Source organism: Astyanax mexicanus, chromosome 1 (assembly GCF_023375975.1).
Source record: "Astyanax mexicanus isolate ESR-SI-001 chromosome 1, AstMex3_surface, whole genome shotgun sequence".
Classification (NCBI taxonomy): Eukaryota; Metazoa; Chordata; class Actinopteri; order Characiformes; family Acestrorhamphidae; genus Astyanax; species Astyanax mexicanus.
In genome coordinates this window covers 56279278-56291668 of record NC_064408.1, presented here as the reverse complement: position 1 = coordinate 56291668, position 12391 = coordinate 56279278, and the positions used below count along the sequence as shown (strand labels likewise).

Genomic DNA, 12391 nt, shown 5'->3' with positions numbered 1-12391 from the left:
CGAAAACTCACAAGGCAGATAGTGAGGGCGACACTTCACAGTCAGCTGTTCTGTCGCCTTGGAGCAGTGGCTGTTTACCAACACGCAGTTTGTGCACTAACCTTTGTTTATGTAGACGCACAAACCGCATATACATATATATATATATTTTTTTTTACATTTATATATATATATATATATATATATATATATATATATATATATATATATATATATATATATTTACAGTAGACTGTTAACACTACTAAAATGTGCTACAAAAATAGTGAAAAAATCCACCTGAATATAAGCTACTTTTTCCATCAGAAAGTAAAAAGCACAAAATAACTACAACCAGTCTGTACTGCTCTCATTTTCTCTTTCTGGCTTTAACAGACGTCTTTGGTCTCTTTTTAGCTTCTGCCATAGTGTCTGTGTGTTAGTTAATAGTGTTATGTCGTGGGGGGGCGCTAGAGAGCACCAAATGGAGTAGACGTGTGTTAGCGGGGGGCTCCAGATTTAGCTCATATAAGGTCTTTTTTCCACCACCTAAAGTAGTAATTTCGAGACTCAATTGCTTCTGATAACATCTAGCACCGCTTGTTTCTTCGAAATGGCTCCAAAAACGGCTAAAACCTCCAAAGATGCCGAAACGCGAATCCAAGCCTCAGACTCGCCGCCATGCGGCCTTACCGCGTCTGGTCGAGCGGTTGGCGATTCTCCGCCAACCTGGGCGAAAACACTGGAAACTTCTATCCAGGGAGGGCTGGACAACATCTCATCTCGGCTGAGCAACTTGGAACAGACTATGTCAGCTGTCCGGACGGAGGTGAAAGAATTTAAAGAAACTTTGGGTTCACTCACCGAGGCTGTGTCGGTTCATGATGCGCGAATTGACTCGCTGGAGTCGGCCGTGAAGAAAATGGAGGGAGTCAACACTGCGCTTCAGCTAAAAATTGAGGATCTGGAAAGCCGTTCACGGCGCAACAATATTCGGATCATTGGAGTTCCAGAGGGAGCGGAAGGGACACGACCCACGGATTTTGTTGCTGAGCTGCTGCCCAAGCTTCTTGGTGAGGAAAATTTTAACTTGCCATTGGTGGTAGACCGTGCGCACCGGTCGCTTCGGCCCCGTCCGGCCGAGGGCGCCCGGCCTCGTCCTATTATTGCCCGCATCCACCTGTTTCAAGTTAAGGAGAAGATAATGCAGCTCCGGAGGCTTCGCAGTCCTCTTCAATTCCGTGGTAACAATGTCTTGATTTTTTCGGACTATACAAGCTCCGTGATGGAAAGAAGAAAACAGTTTGTGGATGTACTTCAAGAGCTCAGAAACCTCAAAATAAAGCACTCGCTTCGCTACCCGGCAAAGCTTCACATTGAGCACGACGGACGGTCGCACAGCTTCACTGAGAGTTCAGAAGCTAAGGCATTTGTGAGCTCCGCGCTGAAGAACTCCACAACTGGTACAGACCTATAGTCAATGCAGGGTGTGATGCTTTCCTTCCTCGACAAAGAGGGTAAATAGCCGAACCATTTTTTTATTATTATTTTTTACATTTGTATTTTCTTCTGCTTTGGCTATGGAAGTACATTGACACTGGGATGCGTGTTTGTTTTTCTGCATTGCTAGGTTATCAATGTTTATCTCGAAGGTAATTGTTAAGTAGTTGGGTAATAATAACTGAGTGGATTTTTCTTTCCATTGTTTTGTTAAGTTCTGGGGCCCCCTTGTTGTTGTTTTAGTTACTGTTTAGCAGTTAAGTTAGATATATAGTCTGCTAGGCTTTCGACCCTAATAATTTGGGTATTTTCGGACACTTCTGGGTGGAAGTGAGTCTGTTTAAGGGATGGGTTTGGGGGGTGTGGTACTACGGGTTTGTTGGCTTGTTTGTCTGTTTATTTGTTTGCTCGGTTTCTGTCACTTGCAATTATGGTTAACTTATATCCGCACACCAGGTTAAATGACATCTAAGAGTGATACTTGCACCGCTGGTGTTACGATAGCATCTTGGAATGTTAGAGGTTTGGGTCATCCAGTTAAAAGGGGACGAGTATTTTCACACTTAAAATCCTTAAGGGCTGACATAATTTTTCTTCAAGAGACACACATTGGCCCGAATCATCAGTTTAGACTTAGAGCCAACTGGATATCACAGGTGTTTCAAGCTCCTTTTTCTGCTAAAGCTAGGGGTGTTGCAATAATTTTTAAGAAAAGTGTCCCATTTCACCTTGAGAAGATGATTGCTGATCCACAGGGTCGATACATTATTGTCTCTGGTCAGATTAACTCTCTTCCTCTTACTCTGGTTAATATTTATGGACCAAATTTTGATAACCCAGATTTCTTTCGTAAGGTTTTTAATTTAATTCCATATACCTTTTCTGATAACATTATACTGGGGGGTGATTTTAATTGTTATCTAGATCCATATCTTGATAGAATATCTACCAAGGTTCCACCCGCCTTGACTTCAGTTCAGACTCTTAACAATTTAATGAAAGGCGGAAATATGGTTGACATTTGGAGGCTGCATAACCCAACTGCTAAGGATTTTTCATATTACTCACATGTACACAAATCATATACGCGAATTGACTATTTCCTCGTATCTTCTGAGTTAGTTTCCAAGATCAATAGTGTTAAATATCATAATATTTTAATATCTGACCATAGCCCTGTCACACTCCAGCTAAATTGTGTCCTTCCTAAACAGGCATATGCTTGGCGATTTAATCCGAACCTGTTGTCAGACCCTGATTTCATTAATTATATGAATATCTGGCTGGAAGACTTTAAAGAATTCAATGATACTGGAGATGTGTCTGATTCCACTCTATGGGAAACGTTCAAAGTAGTCATTCGAGGTCATATTTTATCCTTTGAATCTTCTAAGAAAAAAGAAAATAATCGTCGGCTTCTTGAAATTGAGAATGACCTTACAATATTAGAAAAGAATTATCAAGCTTCTCTTTCTGCATCAGATTATAATAAAATTTTACATCTTAAATATGAATATAACTCTATCCTTAGTCAGAGAGTTGAACATCTCTTACTTAAACTTAGACAGCAACAGTTTGAACTTGGTGACAAGCCTGAGAGGCTTCTAGCTAAACAGCTTAGGGGAATTCGATCAAAACAAGCAATTTTAAGAATACAGTCACATTCAGGGAGAATAATCACTAACCATAAAGAGATCAATAAAAGGTTTAGAGAATTTTATTCAAATTTGTATTCCTCTAAATATTCAGCTACAGATTCTGATTTGGAGACTTTCTTTAATGATTTGACTCTACCAAGGCTTTCTGAATCAGCTAAAATTGCATTGGACTCCCCAATTTCCCAGGCAGAGGTTGTTGAAGCCATTCGAAGTTTTACTACTGGTAAAGCGCCTGGCCCTGATGGTTTTGGCTGTGAATTCTATAAGTCTTTTTCTGCTAAACTTGGTCCACTTATTTTAAGGATGCTTAATGATTCCATCAAAAACAAAAAGCTTCCTGACTCCTTATACCAAGCAAATATTTGCCTTTTATTGAAAAAAGGGAAGGAGGAAACAGATCCTGCATCATACAGACCTATCTCCTTGCTTAATGTGGATCAAAAAATCCTATCCAGGATATTGGCCTCAAGGTTAGCTAAACACATAACAGAAATTATTCATCCTGACCAAACTGGTTTTATTCCAGGCAGATTTTCTTTTTGTAATGTGCGTTTGCTTTTTAATGTTATATCGGCAGCACACAAAAACAATTACAATGCGGCCATTGTCTCACTTGATGCTCAGAAGGCCTTTGATCAAATCGAATGGCCGTATATGTTTCACACATTGAGTCAATTTGGGTTTGGGGACTCCTTTATAGATTGTATTAAGATGCTTTACTTACAACCGTCATCCTCTATATTAACTAATGGAGATCGGTCCAGGCCATTTTTGCTTCAGCGTGGTGTTCGGCAGGGTGATCCTTTATCCCCTCTTTTGTTTAACATAGCTTTAGAACCTCTTGCTCTGGGAATTCGGATACACCCTGACATACATGGAGTTAAAATGGGAGAGCTGGAAAGTCTGGTTAATTTGTATGCAGATGATTTATTATTGTGTGTTTCAAACCCTGTTACCTCGATTCCCTGTCTTCTAAATTATATAGATTCCTTTGGTAGGCTATCGGGGTATACAATTAATTGGAATAAAAGTGAATTTTTGCCACTTACTGAAACTTTAGATGATAATTTTCTCGCCTCCTTGCCTTTTAAAGTAGTTAGAGAGCATTTCAATTATCTTGGCCTTCAGATCTGCAAAAATCCCAAATTCTTATTTAAGTTAAACTTCCAATCGGCACTTAATAAGCTTAAAGCAGACATTGACAAGTGGAAATTACTTCCATTATCTATGGTTGGGCGAATAAACGCAATAAAAATGGTTACACTCCCAAGATTTTTGTATCTATTTCAAAATCTCCCCATTTATTTGCCAAATTCTTTTTTTAAGCAGCTTGATGCTATTATTTTGCCATTTGTCTGGGCTTACAAGACGCCTCGCATTTCTAGAAGTCATCTACAAAAAACAGCATCAGATGGAGGATTTGGTTTGCCCATTTTTAAACACTATTATTGGGCAGCAAATGCCAGGGCTCTCTCTTTTTGGCAACTTGGTTCGCCGGTAGGACTGGCAGCAGATTCTTCCCCATTGTGGATAAAATTTGAGGCTAGTTCAGTCCCAAAGTCCTCACTACCAGTTTTATTGTTTTCCAGAGTAGTACCTAATAAAATACTAATAGAGAACAATTTCATAATTAATAATTCACTTAGGATCCTAAATCAAATTAAATCTTTTACAAGCGCGCCAAAAACGTCAGTTTATACTCCAATTCTTCAAAATCACCATTTTCCACCTTCTCAAATGGATGGGACATTTTCTTTGTTAGAAAGAGCAGGTTTGAAATCCATAGGGGATCTGTATATGAAGGGAAAGTTTGTTTCATTTATACAATTTAAAGCTAAGTTTAATCTTCCTTCTCAAATTTTTTTTCGCTATTTGCAACTTCGGCACTATGTTCGAGAAAATATTCCTAATTTTGAATCTAAACCAAATGATCATCCACTATATAATTTTTTTTGTGTGGATCCCCAGTCTAGACACCTGGTCTCTCAATTTATTTCAGTTTTGTCTTCAACTCCTGATTCCACACAGTACAGAGAGGCTTGGGCCAGGGAGACTAATAGTCAGATAACAGAGGAGGTATGGGAGGAAAGCTTAAAAAGGATTTCACTATGTTCAATAAGTTCACGGTATAGACTAATCCAGTTTAAAGTTTTACATAGACTGCACTATTCGAGGGTAAAACTGCATAAAATTTTTAGTTCAATATCCCCACTTTGTGAAAGATGTAAATTAGAGGAGGGTACTTTGGCTCACCTGTTTTTATTTTGTCCTGTTCTGCAAGGCTTTTGGACAAATGTATTTAATTGGCTCTCAAGAGCTCTTAATGTACAGTTGGACTTTGACCCTATAACTGCAATTTGTGGCTACTCTACATCACTGGATGCTTTTCCATATCCTGTACAACAAGTGGTAATGGCTGGTATGGTTGTGGCCAAAAAACTGATCCTCCTCGACTGGAAATTGTCCACTGCTCCATCCTTTAAACGTTGGTTGTCTGAGATGCTTACTTTCGCCTCAATGGAACGTTTACGCAGTCATGGCCAGGGTGCACAACATCCCAACAAAACCTGGAAACTCGTAATGGACTATTTCAAGGGACAGTAAAGTGAGCCGAGCTGTTGTTTTTTTTTGTTTGTTTGTTTTTTGTTTTTTTATTCTCTTTTCTTTCCCTTTGTTTTGTGTGGTTTGTATTTGTGGTTGTCGGGTTGGGGTTTGTGATTTAACTGTTGATGTTTGTTATGGAAAATACAAAATGAACAAATAAAATATATATAAAAAAAAAAATAGTGTTATGTCGTTTGCGACTGATTCGTTCAGATGAACTAATCTATTGAACAAATCTTTTTAGTGATCAGATTCTAATGATTCAGTTCATCTAAAAGAGCTGCTGTGCCCATCACTATTAGTTAGCATCTGTAAAGAATTAACCAATCAGGTTTTTGTAGTCCATGTAGAACTGTTAGAACTACAGGTTGGAAAGCAGGTCGCAGTTCTCGAAAGAGGCGCAGTTCTTGCAAGCGTTGACTGCGACCACCTAGGAAAACAGAGTCTGGTTTGAGCTCAGTGAATTATGAAATAAAAAAATTAACGTCACATTTTCTTATGACTTTGCCCAAAGGGAGCATAAATAATGTAAATAATAACGGTCCTAAAATAGAGCCTTGTGGAATTCCATATCTTAGCTTAGTGTAATTGGAAGGTATATCATTTACCCTCACAAACTGATAATGTTCGGTTAAATATGATTTGAACCATGATAAGGCAGTTTTAAATCTAGGACTATTAAATCCTGAGAAAAAGGTAATTGCTGTTCTACCCTAACATGAATCATTTTTCATGCAGGTTGGCTCTAACTCTTCAGTAATAATTTCTCTTTTTGATGATTTTTTGAATGAAGTCAAGGTATTCTACATTATATTTAAGTGTATATGTTTATGCATGCATGCAGGGGAGTTGAGGACATGGTGGAACAGGCTTGCAAGTGGGAGCAATCAGGTGAATATGCTAGAGCAGTAGACTGTTACCTGAAGGTGAAGGACTCCTCCAACACAGCCCTGTTGGTGAAGTGTCAGATGAAGGTAATAGTTCTGTGCATACTGTGTGCTTACAGTTTGTCTTGTTTAGACTAACTAAGTTTTAATCCAGTCATCCCAGAGAAAATTGGGTGAGAAATTAGCTAGTCAGTAGTGTATTCATGACTGCATGCTCCACAATAGAAACCAAGACTTATTTTAGCAATATTAAACACGTTTTTTTATTGTAACAGAGTATTAATAGACCTCTAAAATATGTTTTACTGTTTCATGTTGTTTAGGCAGCAGAACTGGCCATCAAGTTTTTATCACGTGAAAAATCTGTTCATGTCATCCAGGCTGTCGGCCCATGCCTGGTGCAGCACAGAAAATACAGAGCGGTATGTGCATTGCATAAGAAATGGATTTGGGGTTTACTGAAACTATAGAATCAGTAATGTGTCAAATGACCCACCTACATTCACCCCAGCATTCAGAAATAAAATGGTTTTAGATGATGCTCCCTTAGTCTTAGCATGCTAGTGATTAAGACATAGCGTTATACAGACATAGCGCAATTAAGACATAGCGCGATATAGTTAAAAATCACCGCGGTACAGTCTAAAAGCTCCGCTGGACATTTAAAAATCTCCGCGCGACAGTTAATGAGCTCCGCGCGACAGTTAATGAGCTCCGCGCGACAGTTAATGAGCTCCGCGCGACAGTTAATGAGCTCCGCGCGACAGTTAATGAGCTCCGCGCGACAGTTAATGAGCTCCGCGGTACAATTAATGAGCTCCAGGCGGCAGTGCTCTTACTGTCCCAAAGATTCACAGCCCTACTAATCCCTTAGCTCTGTACTGTATTTTAAAAAAATTCTGCCTCTGTTTGCACTTCAAGCATAGTCTTAATATGACTGCTTATGGTTATGCATTAAATTACAAGAGATTTAGGAGAAAAAAAAATCTAACCATAGTCTTAATATGACTGGTTATGGCTATGCATAGTTAAATTACAAGAAATTTAGGAGAAAAAAACACAAACCATTGGCTTATTATGATTTGTTGTGGTTTGCACTTACTGTTTGCACTATATAAGAAAAGTTTGATTTTTATTTTTTATTCTTATTCGTATTTCTATTTCTTAAAGAATCAATGTGTGAGAGAAACTTGTCTGTTAAGTTTGTGATATGTATATATATAAATAAAACTGTAGTTTTCTAGCCATTTTTCATTTTTGATGTTTTCTTTAAAATTTTATTTAAAAATCTCGCCTCGTCTCGTTCTCGTGAACCCAGTATCGCATCTCGTCTCGTGATATTAGTGTTTCGTCACACCCCTAATACACATACAAAGTAATCACTTTTTTACACCACTAACAAGCTCAAAGTTGCTCCATACTTCATTGGTAGAATACAGAGGCCCTGACATTTAAAATGAGGTACTAAGATAATAAGAAACTTCTTATACACACAGTACCTTGAAGTAGCCATCTCTAAATTAAGTTATTAATAGGTAGAATATGGATACAGATTGCAAAAATAATTAAGTGGAAATGCAGGATTTTAGCTGTTGCTGAAAATATCTCTATAATATTCATGAATTTCCACTTTCTCCATCCCCACAGGCTGCCGAGCTCTACCTCAACATTGATCTCATTAAGGAAGCTGTAGATGCATTCATCGAGGGGGAAGAATGGAACAAAGCCAAGAGAGTGGCCAAAGAGCTAGACCCAAGGTAAGTCGTGTGTGTGCTAATCATCCCTGACAGTAAAACAACTTAGATTTGAGATATCAATTATATAAAGCATGGCCATCCTTGGACAATTTTTTTTCACCCATGGTTCTTTTTACTCTTGTGAAGAAATCATTTAATTCTGACAACTCTTTTAACCATAGTCACACATGCTCTGATGTGAGGACCGTTCAGTAAGTTTTTCTTCAGGTAGTCCATGATGAATTTCGATATGGATTTGAGTTATTATTCTTCTGTAGAATCTTTTGTCTTGCATCAAGGATTTGGTGATATATTAGGAAATGCATACCTTCCACAGATTGCATGTGTCTCTCTCTGAGTGTGTGTGTGTCTGTGTTTGTATGTGTCTCTCTATGTGTTTGTATGTGTCTGTGTGTGTCTGTGTGTGTGTATGTGTGTCTCTCTCTGAGTGAGTCAGTGTGTGTGTGTCTCTCTCTCTCTGAGTGAGTCAGTGTGTGTGTGTCTCTCTCTGAGTGAGTCAGTGTGTGTGTGTGTGTGTCTCTCTGAGTGAGTCAGTGTGTGTATGTGTCTCTTTCTGAGTGAGTCAGTGTATGTGTGTGTGTCTCTCTCTCTCTGAGTGAGTCAGTGTGTGTGTTAGTTTGTGTGTATGTCTTTGTGTGTGTCTCTCTGTGACACAGTGTGTGTGTGTCTCTGAGTGAGGCAGTGTTTGTGTTTCTGTGTGTGTGTGTTTGTGTGTGTGTGTGTGTGTTTCTGTGTGTGTGTGTGTGTGTTTTCTGTGTGTCTCTCCGAGTGAGTCAGTGTGTGTGTTTCTGTGTGTGTGTGTGTTTGTGTGTGTGTTTCTCTGTGTGTGTATTGTGTGTGTCTCTCTAAATGAGTCAGTGTGTGTGTGTTTGTCTGAGTGAGTCAGTGTGTGTGTTTTCTGTGTGTGTGTCTCTCTCTGAGTGAGTCAGTGTGTGTGTTTGTCTCTGTGTGTGTTTGTGTCTCTCTTTGAGTGAGTCAGTGTTTGTGTTTCTGTGTGTGTGTGTGTGTGTGTTTCTCTGTGTGTGTGTTGTGTGTATCTCTCTGAGTGTGTTTGTGTGTGTGTCTCTCTCTGAGTGAGTCAGTGTGTGTGTGTTTGTCTGAGTGAGTCTGTGTGTGTGTGTGTTTGTATGTGTGTGTGTTTGTCTCTATCTGAGTGAGTCAGTGTGTGTGTTTGTGTGTGTGTGTCTCTCTGAGTGAGTCAGTTTTTGTGTTTGTCTCTGTGTTTGTGTGTGTCTCTCTGAGTGAGTCAGTGTGTGTGTTTCTCTGTGTGTTTGTGTGTGTCTCTGAGTGAGTCAGTGTGTGTGTTTGTCTCCATGTGTGTTTGTGTCTCTCTGAGTGAGTCAGTGTTTGTGTTTCTGTGTGTGTGTGTGTGTTTGTGTGTGTGTTTGTCTGTGTGTGTATTGTGTGTGTCTCTCTAAATGAGTCAGTGTGTGTGTTTGTCTGTGTGTGTGTTTGTGTCTCTCTGAGTGAGTCAGTGTGTTTCTGTGTGTGTGTGTGTGTGTGTGTGTGTGTGTGTGTGTGTTTCTCTGTGTGTGTGTGTTGTGTGTATCTCTCTGTGTGTGTTTGTGTGTGTGTCTCTATCTGAGTGAGTCTGTGTGTGTGTTTGTCTCTATCTGAGTGAGTCAGTGTGTGTGTTTGTCTCTGTGTGTGTTTGTGTCTCTCTCTGAGTGAGTCAGTGTGTGTGTTTCTCTGTGTGCGTGTTGTGTGTGTCTCTCTGTGTGTGTGTGTTTGTGTGTGTGTCTCTCTGAGGGAGTCAGTGTGTGTGTTTCTCTGTGTGCGTGTTGTGTGTGTCTCTGTGTGTGTGTTTGTGTGTGTGTCTCTCTGAGGGAGTAAGTGTGTGTGTGTTTGTCTGAGTGAGTCAGTGTGTGTGTCTCTCTGAGGGAGTCAGTGTGTGTGTTTGTCTCTGTGTGTGTTTGTGTGTGTGTCTCTCTGAGTGAGTAAGTGTGTGTGTGTTTGTCTGAGTGAGTCAGTGTGTGTGTCTCTCTGAGTGAGTCAGTGTGTTTCTGTGTGTGTGTGTGTGTGTGTTTGTTTCTCTGTGTGTGTGTTGTGTTTCTCTGTGTGTGTGTTGTGTTTCTGTGTGTGTGTGTATCTGTGTGTGTTTGTGTGTGTGTCTCTGAGTGAGTCAGTGTGTGTGTTTGTCTCTGTGTGTGTTTGTGTCTCTCTGAGTGAGTCAGTGTGTGTGTTTCTCTGTGTGCGTGTTGTGTGTTTGTCTCTGTGTGTGTTTGTGTGTGTCTCTCTGAGTGAGTAAGTGTGTGTGTTTGTCTGAGTGAGTCAGTGTGTGTGTCTCTCTGAGTGAGTCAGTGTGTTTCTGTGTGTGTGTGTGTGTGTGTGTGTGTGTTTCTCTGTGTGTGTGTTGTGTGTATCTGTGTGTGTTTGTGTGTGTGTCTCTCTCTGAGTGAGTCAGTGTGTGTGTGTGTTTGTCTCTGTGTGTGTCTCTCTCTGAGTGAGTCAATGTGTGTCTCTGTGTGTGTGTGTGTGTGTGTGTGTGTGTCTCTCTCTCTGAGTGAGTCAGTGTGTGTCTCTGTGTGTCTCTCTGAGTGAGTCAGTGTGTGTGAGTGTGTTTGTCTGTGTGTGTGTTTGTCTATATCTGAGTGAGTCAGTGTGTGTGTTTGTCTCTGTGTGTTTTTGTGTCTTTCTCTGAGTGAGTCAGTGTGTGTGTCTCTGTGTGTGTGTGTGTCTCTCTCTCTGAGTGAGTCAGTGTGTGTCTCTGTGTGTGTGTGTGTGTGTGTGTCTCTCTCTCTGAGTGAGTCAGTGTGTGTGTTTCTCTGTGTGTGTGTGTGTTTGTGTGTGTCTCTGTGTGTGTGTTTGTGTGTGTGTCTCTCTGAGTGAGTCAGTGTGTGTGTTTCTCTATGTGTGTGTTTGTGTGTCTCTGTGTGTGTGTGTCTCTGAGTGAGTCAGTGTTTGTGTGTGTGTGTGTGTGTGTCTCTCTCTGAGTGAGTCAGTGTGTGTGTTTGTCTCTGTGTGTGTTTGTGTCTCTCTTTGAGTGAGTCAGTGTGTTTCTGTGTGTGTGTGTGTGTGTGTGTTTCTCTGTGTGTGTTGTGTGTATCTGTGTGTGTGTGTGTGTTTCTGTGTGTGTCTCTCTCTGAGTGAGTGAGTGTGTGTGTGTGTGTTTGTCTGAGTGAGTCAGTGTGTGTGTGTGTTTGTATGTGTGTGTGTGTTTGTCTCTATCTGATTGAGTCAGTGTGTGTGTTTGTCTCTGTGTGTGTTTGTGTGTGTGTGTCTCTCTGAGTGAGTCAGTGTGTGTGTTTCTCTGTGTGTTTGTGTGTGTCTCTGAGTGAGTCAGTGTTTGTGTTTCTGTGTGTGTGTTTGTGTGTGTTTCTCTGTGTGTGTATTGTGTGTGTCTCTCTAAATGAGTTAGTGTGTGTGTGTTTGTCTGAGTGAGTCAGTGTGTGTGTTTGTCTCTGTGTGTGTTTGTGTCTCTCTTTGAGTGAGTCAGTGTGTTTCTGTGTGTGTGTGTGTGTGTTTCTCTGTGTGTGTGTTGTGTGTATCTCTGTGTGTGTGTTTGTCTGAGTCAGTGTGTGTGTTTGTCTGTGTGTGTGTTTGTCTCTATCTGAGTGAGTCAGTGTGTGTGTTTGTCTCTATCTGAGTGAGTCAGTGTGTGTGTTTGTCTCTGTGTGTGTTTGTGTCTCTCTCTGAGTGAGTCAGTGTGTGTTTCTCTGTGTGCGTGTTGTGTGTGTCTGTGTGTGTGTGTCTCTGAGTGAGTCAGTGTTTGTGTGTGTGTGTGTGTGTCTCTCTCTCTGAGTGAGTCAGTGTGTGTGTTTGTCTCTGTGTGTGTTTGTGTCTCTCTTTGAGTGAGTCAGTGTGTTTCTGTGTGTGTGTGTGTGTGTGTTTCTCTGTGTGTTGTGTGTATCTCTCTCTGTGTGTGTGTTTGTGTGTGTGTCTCTCTCTGAGTGAGTGAGTGTGTGTGTGTGTGTTTGTCTGAGTGAGTCAGTGTGTGTGTGTGTTTGTGTGTGTGTGTGTGTTTGTCTCTATCTGATTGAGTCAGTGTGTGTGTTTGTCTCTGTGT

At 40.5% G+C, this 12391-nt stretch overlaps 1 protein-coding gene across 1 annotated transcript in view; it reads left to right on the top strand.

The window, feature by feature from the left end:
• ift172 (intraflagellar transport 172) overlaps positions 1 to 12391 on the top strand; it is an 88450-nt gene that overhangs the window by 58069 nt on the left and 17990 nt on the right. Inside the window, exons 35-37 of the mRNA XM_022662765.2 lie at positions 6586 to 6715; positions 6952 to 7050; positions 8276 to 8385. Coding sequence (XP_022518486.2) covers positions 6586 to 6715; positions 6952 to 7050; positions 8276 to 8385 — 339 coding nt within the window. The remainder of the gene's footprint in view (positions 1 to 6585; positions 6716 to 6951; positions 7051 to 8275; positions 8386 to 12391) is intronic.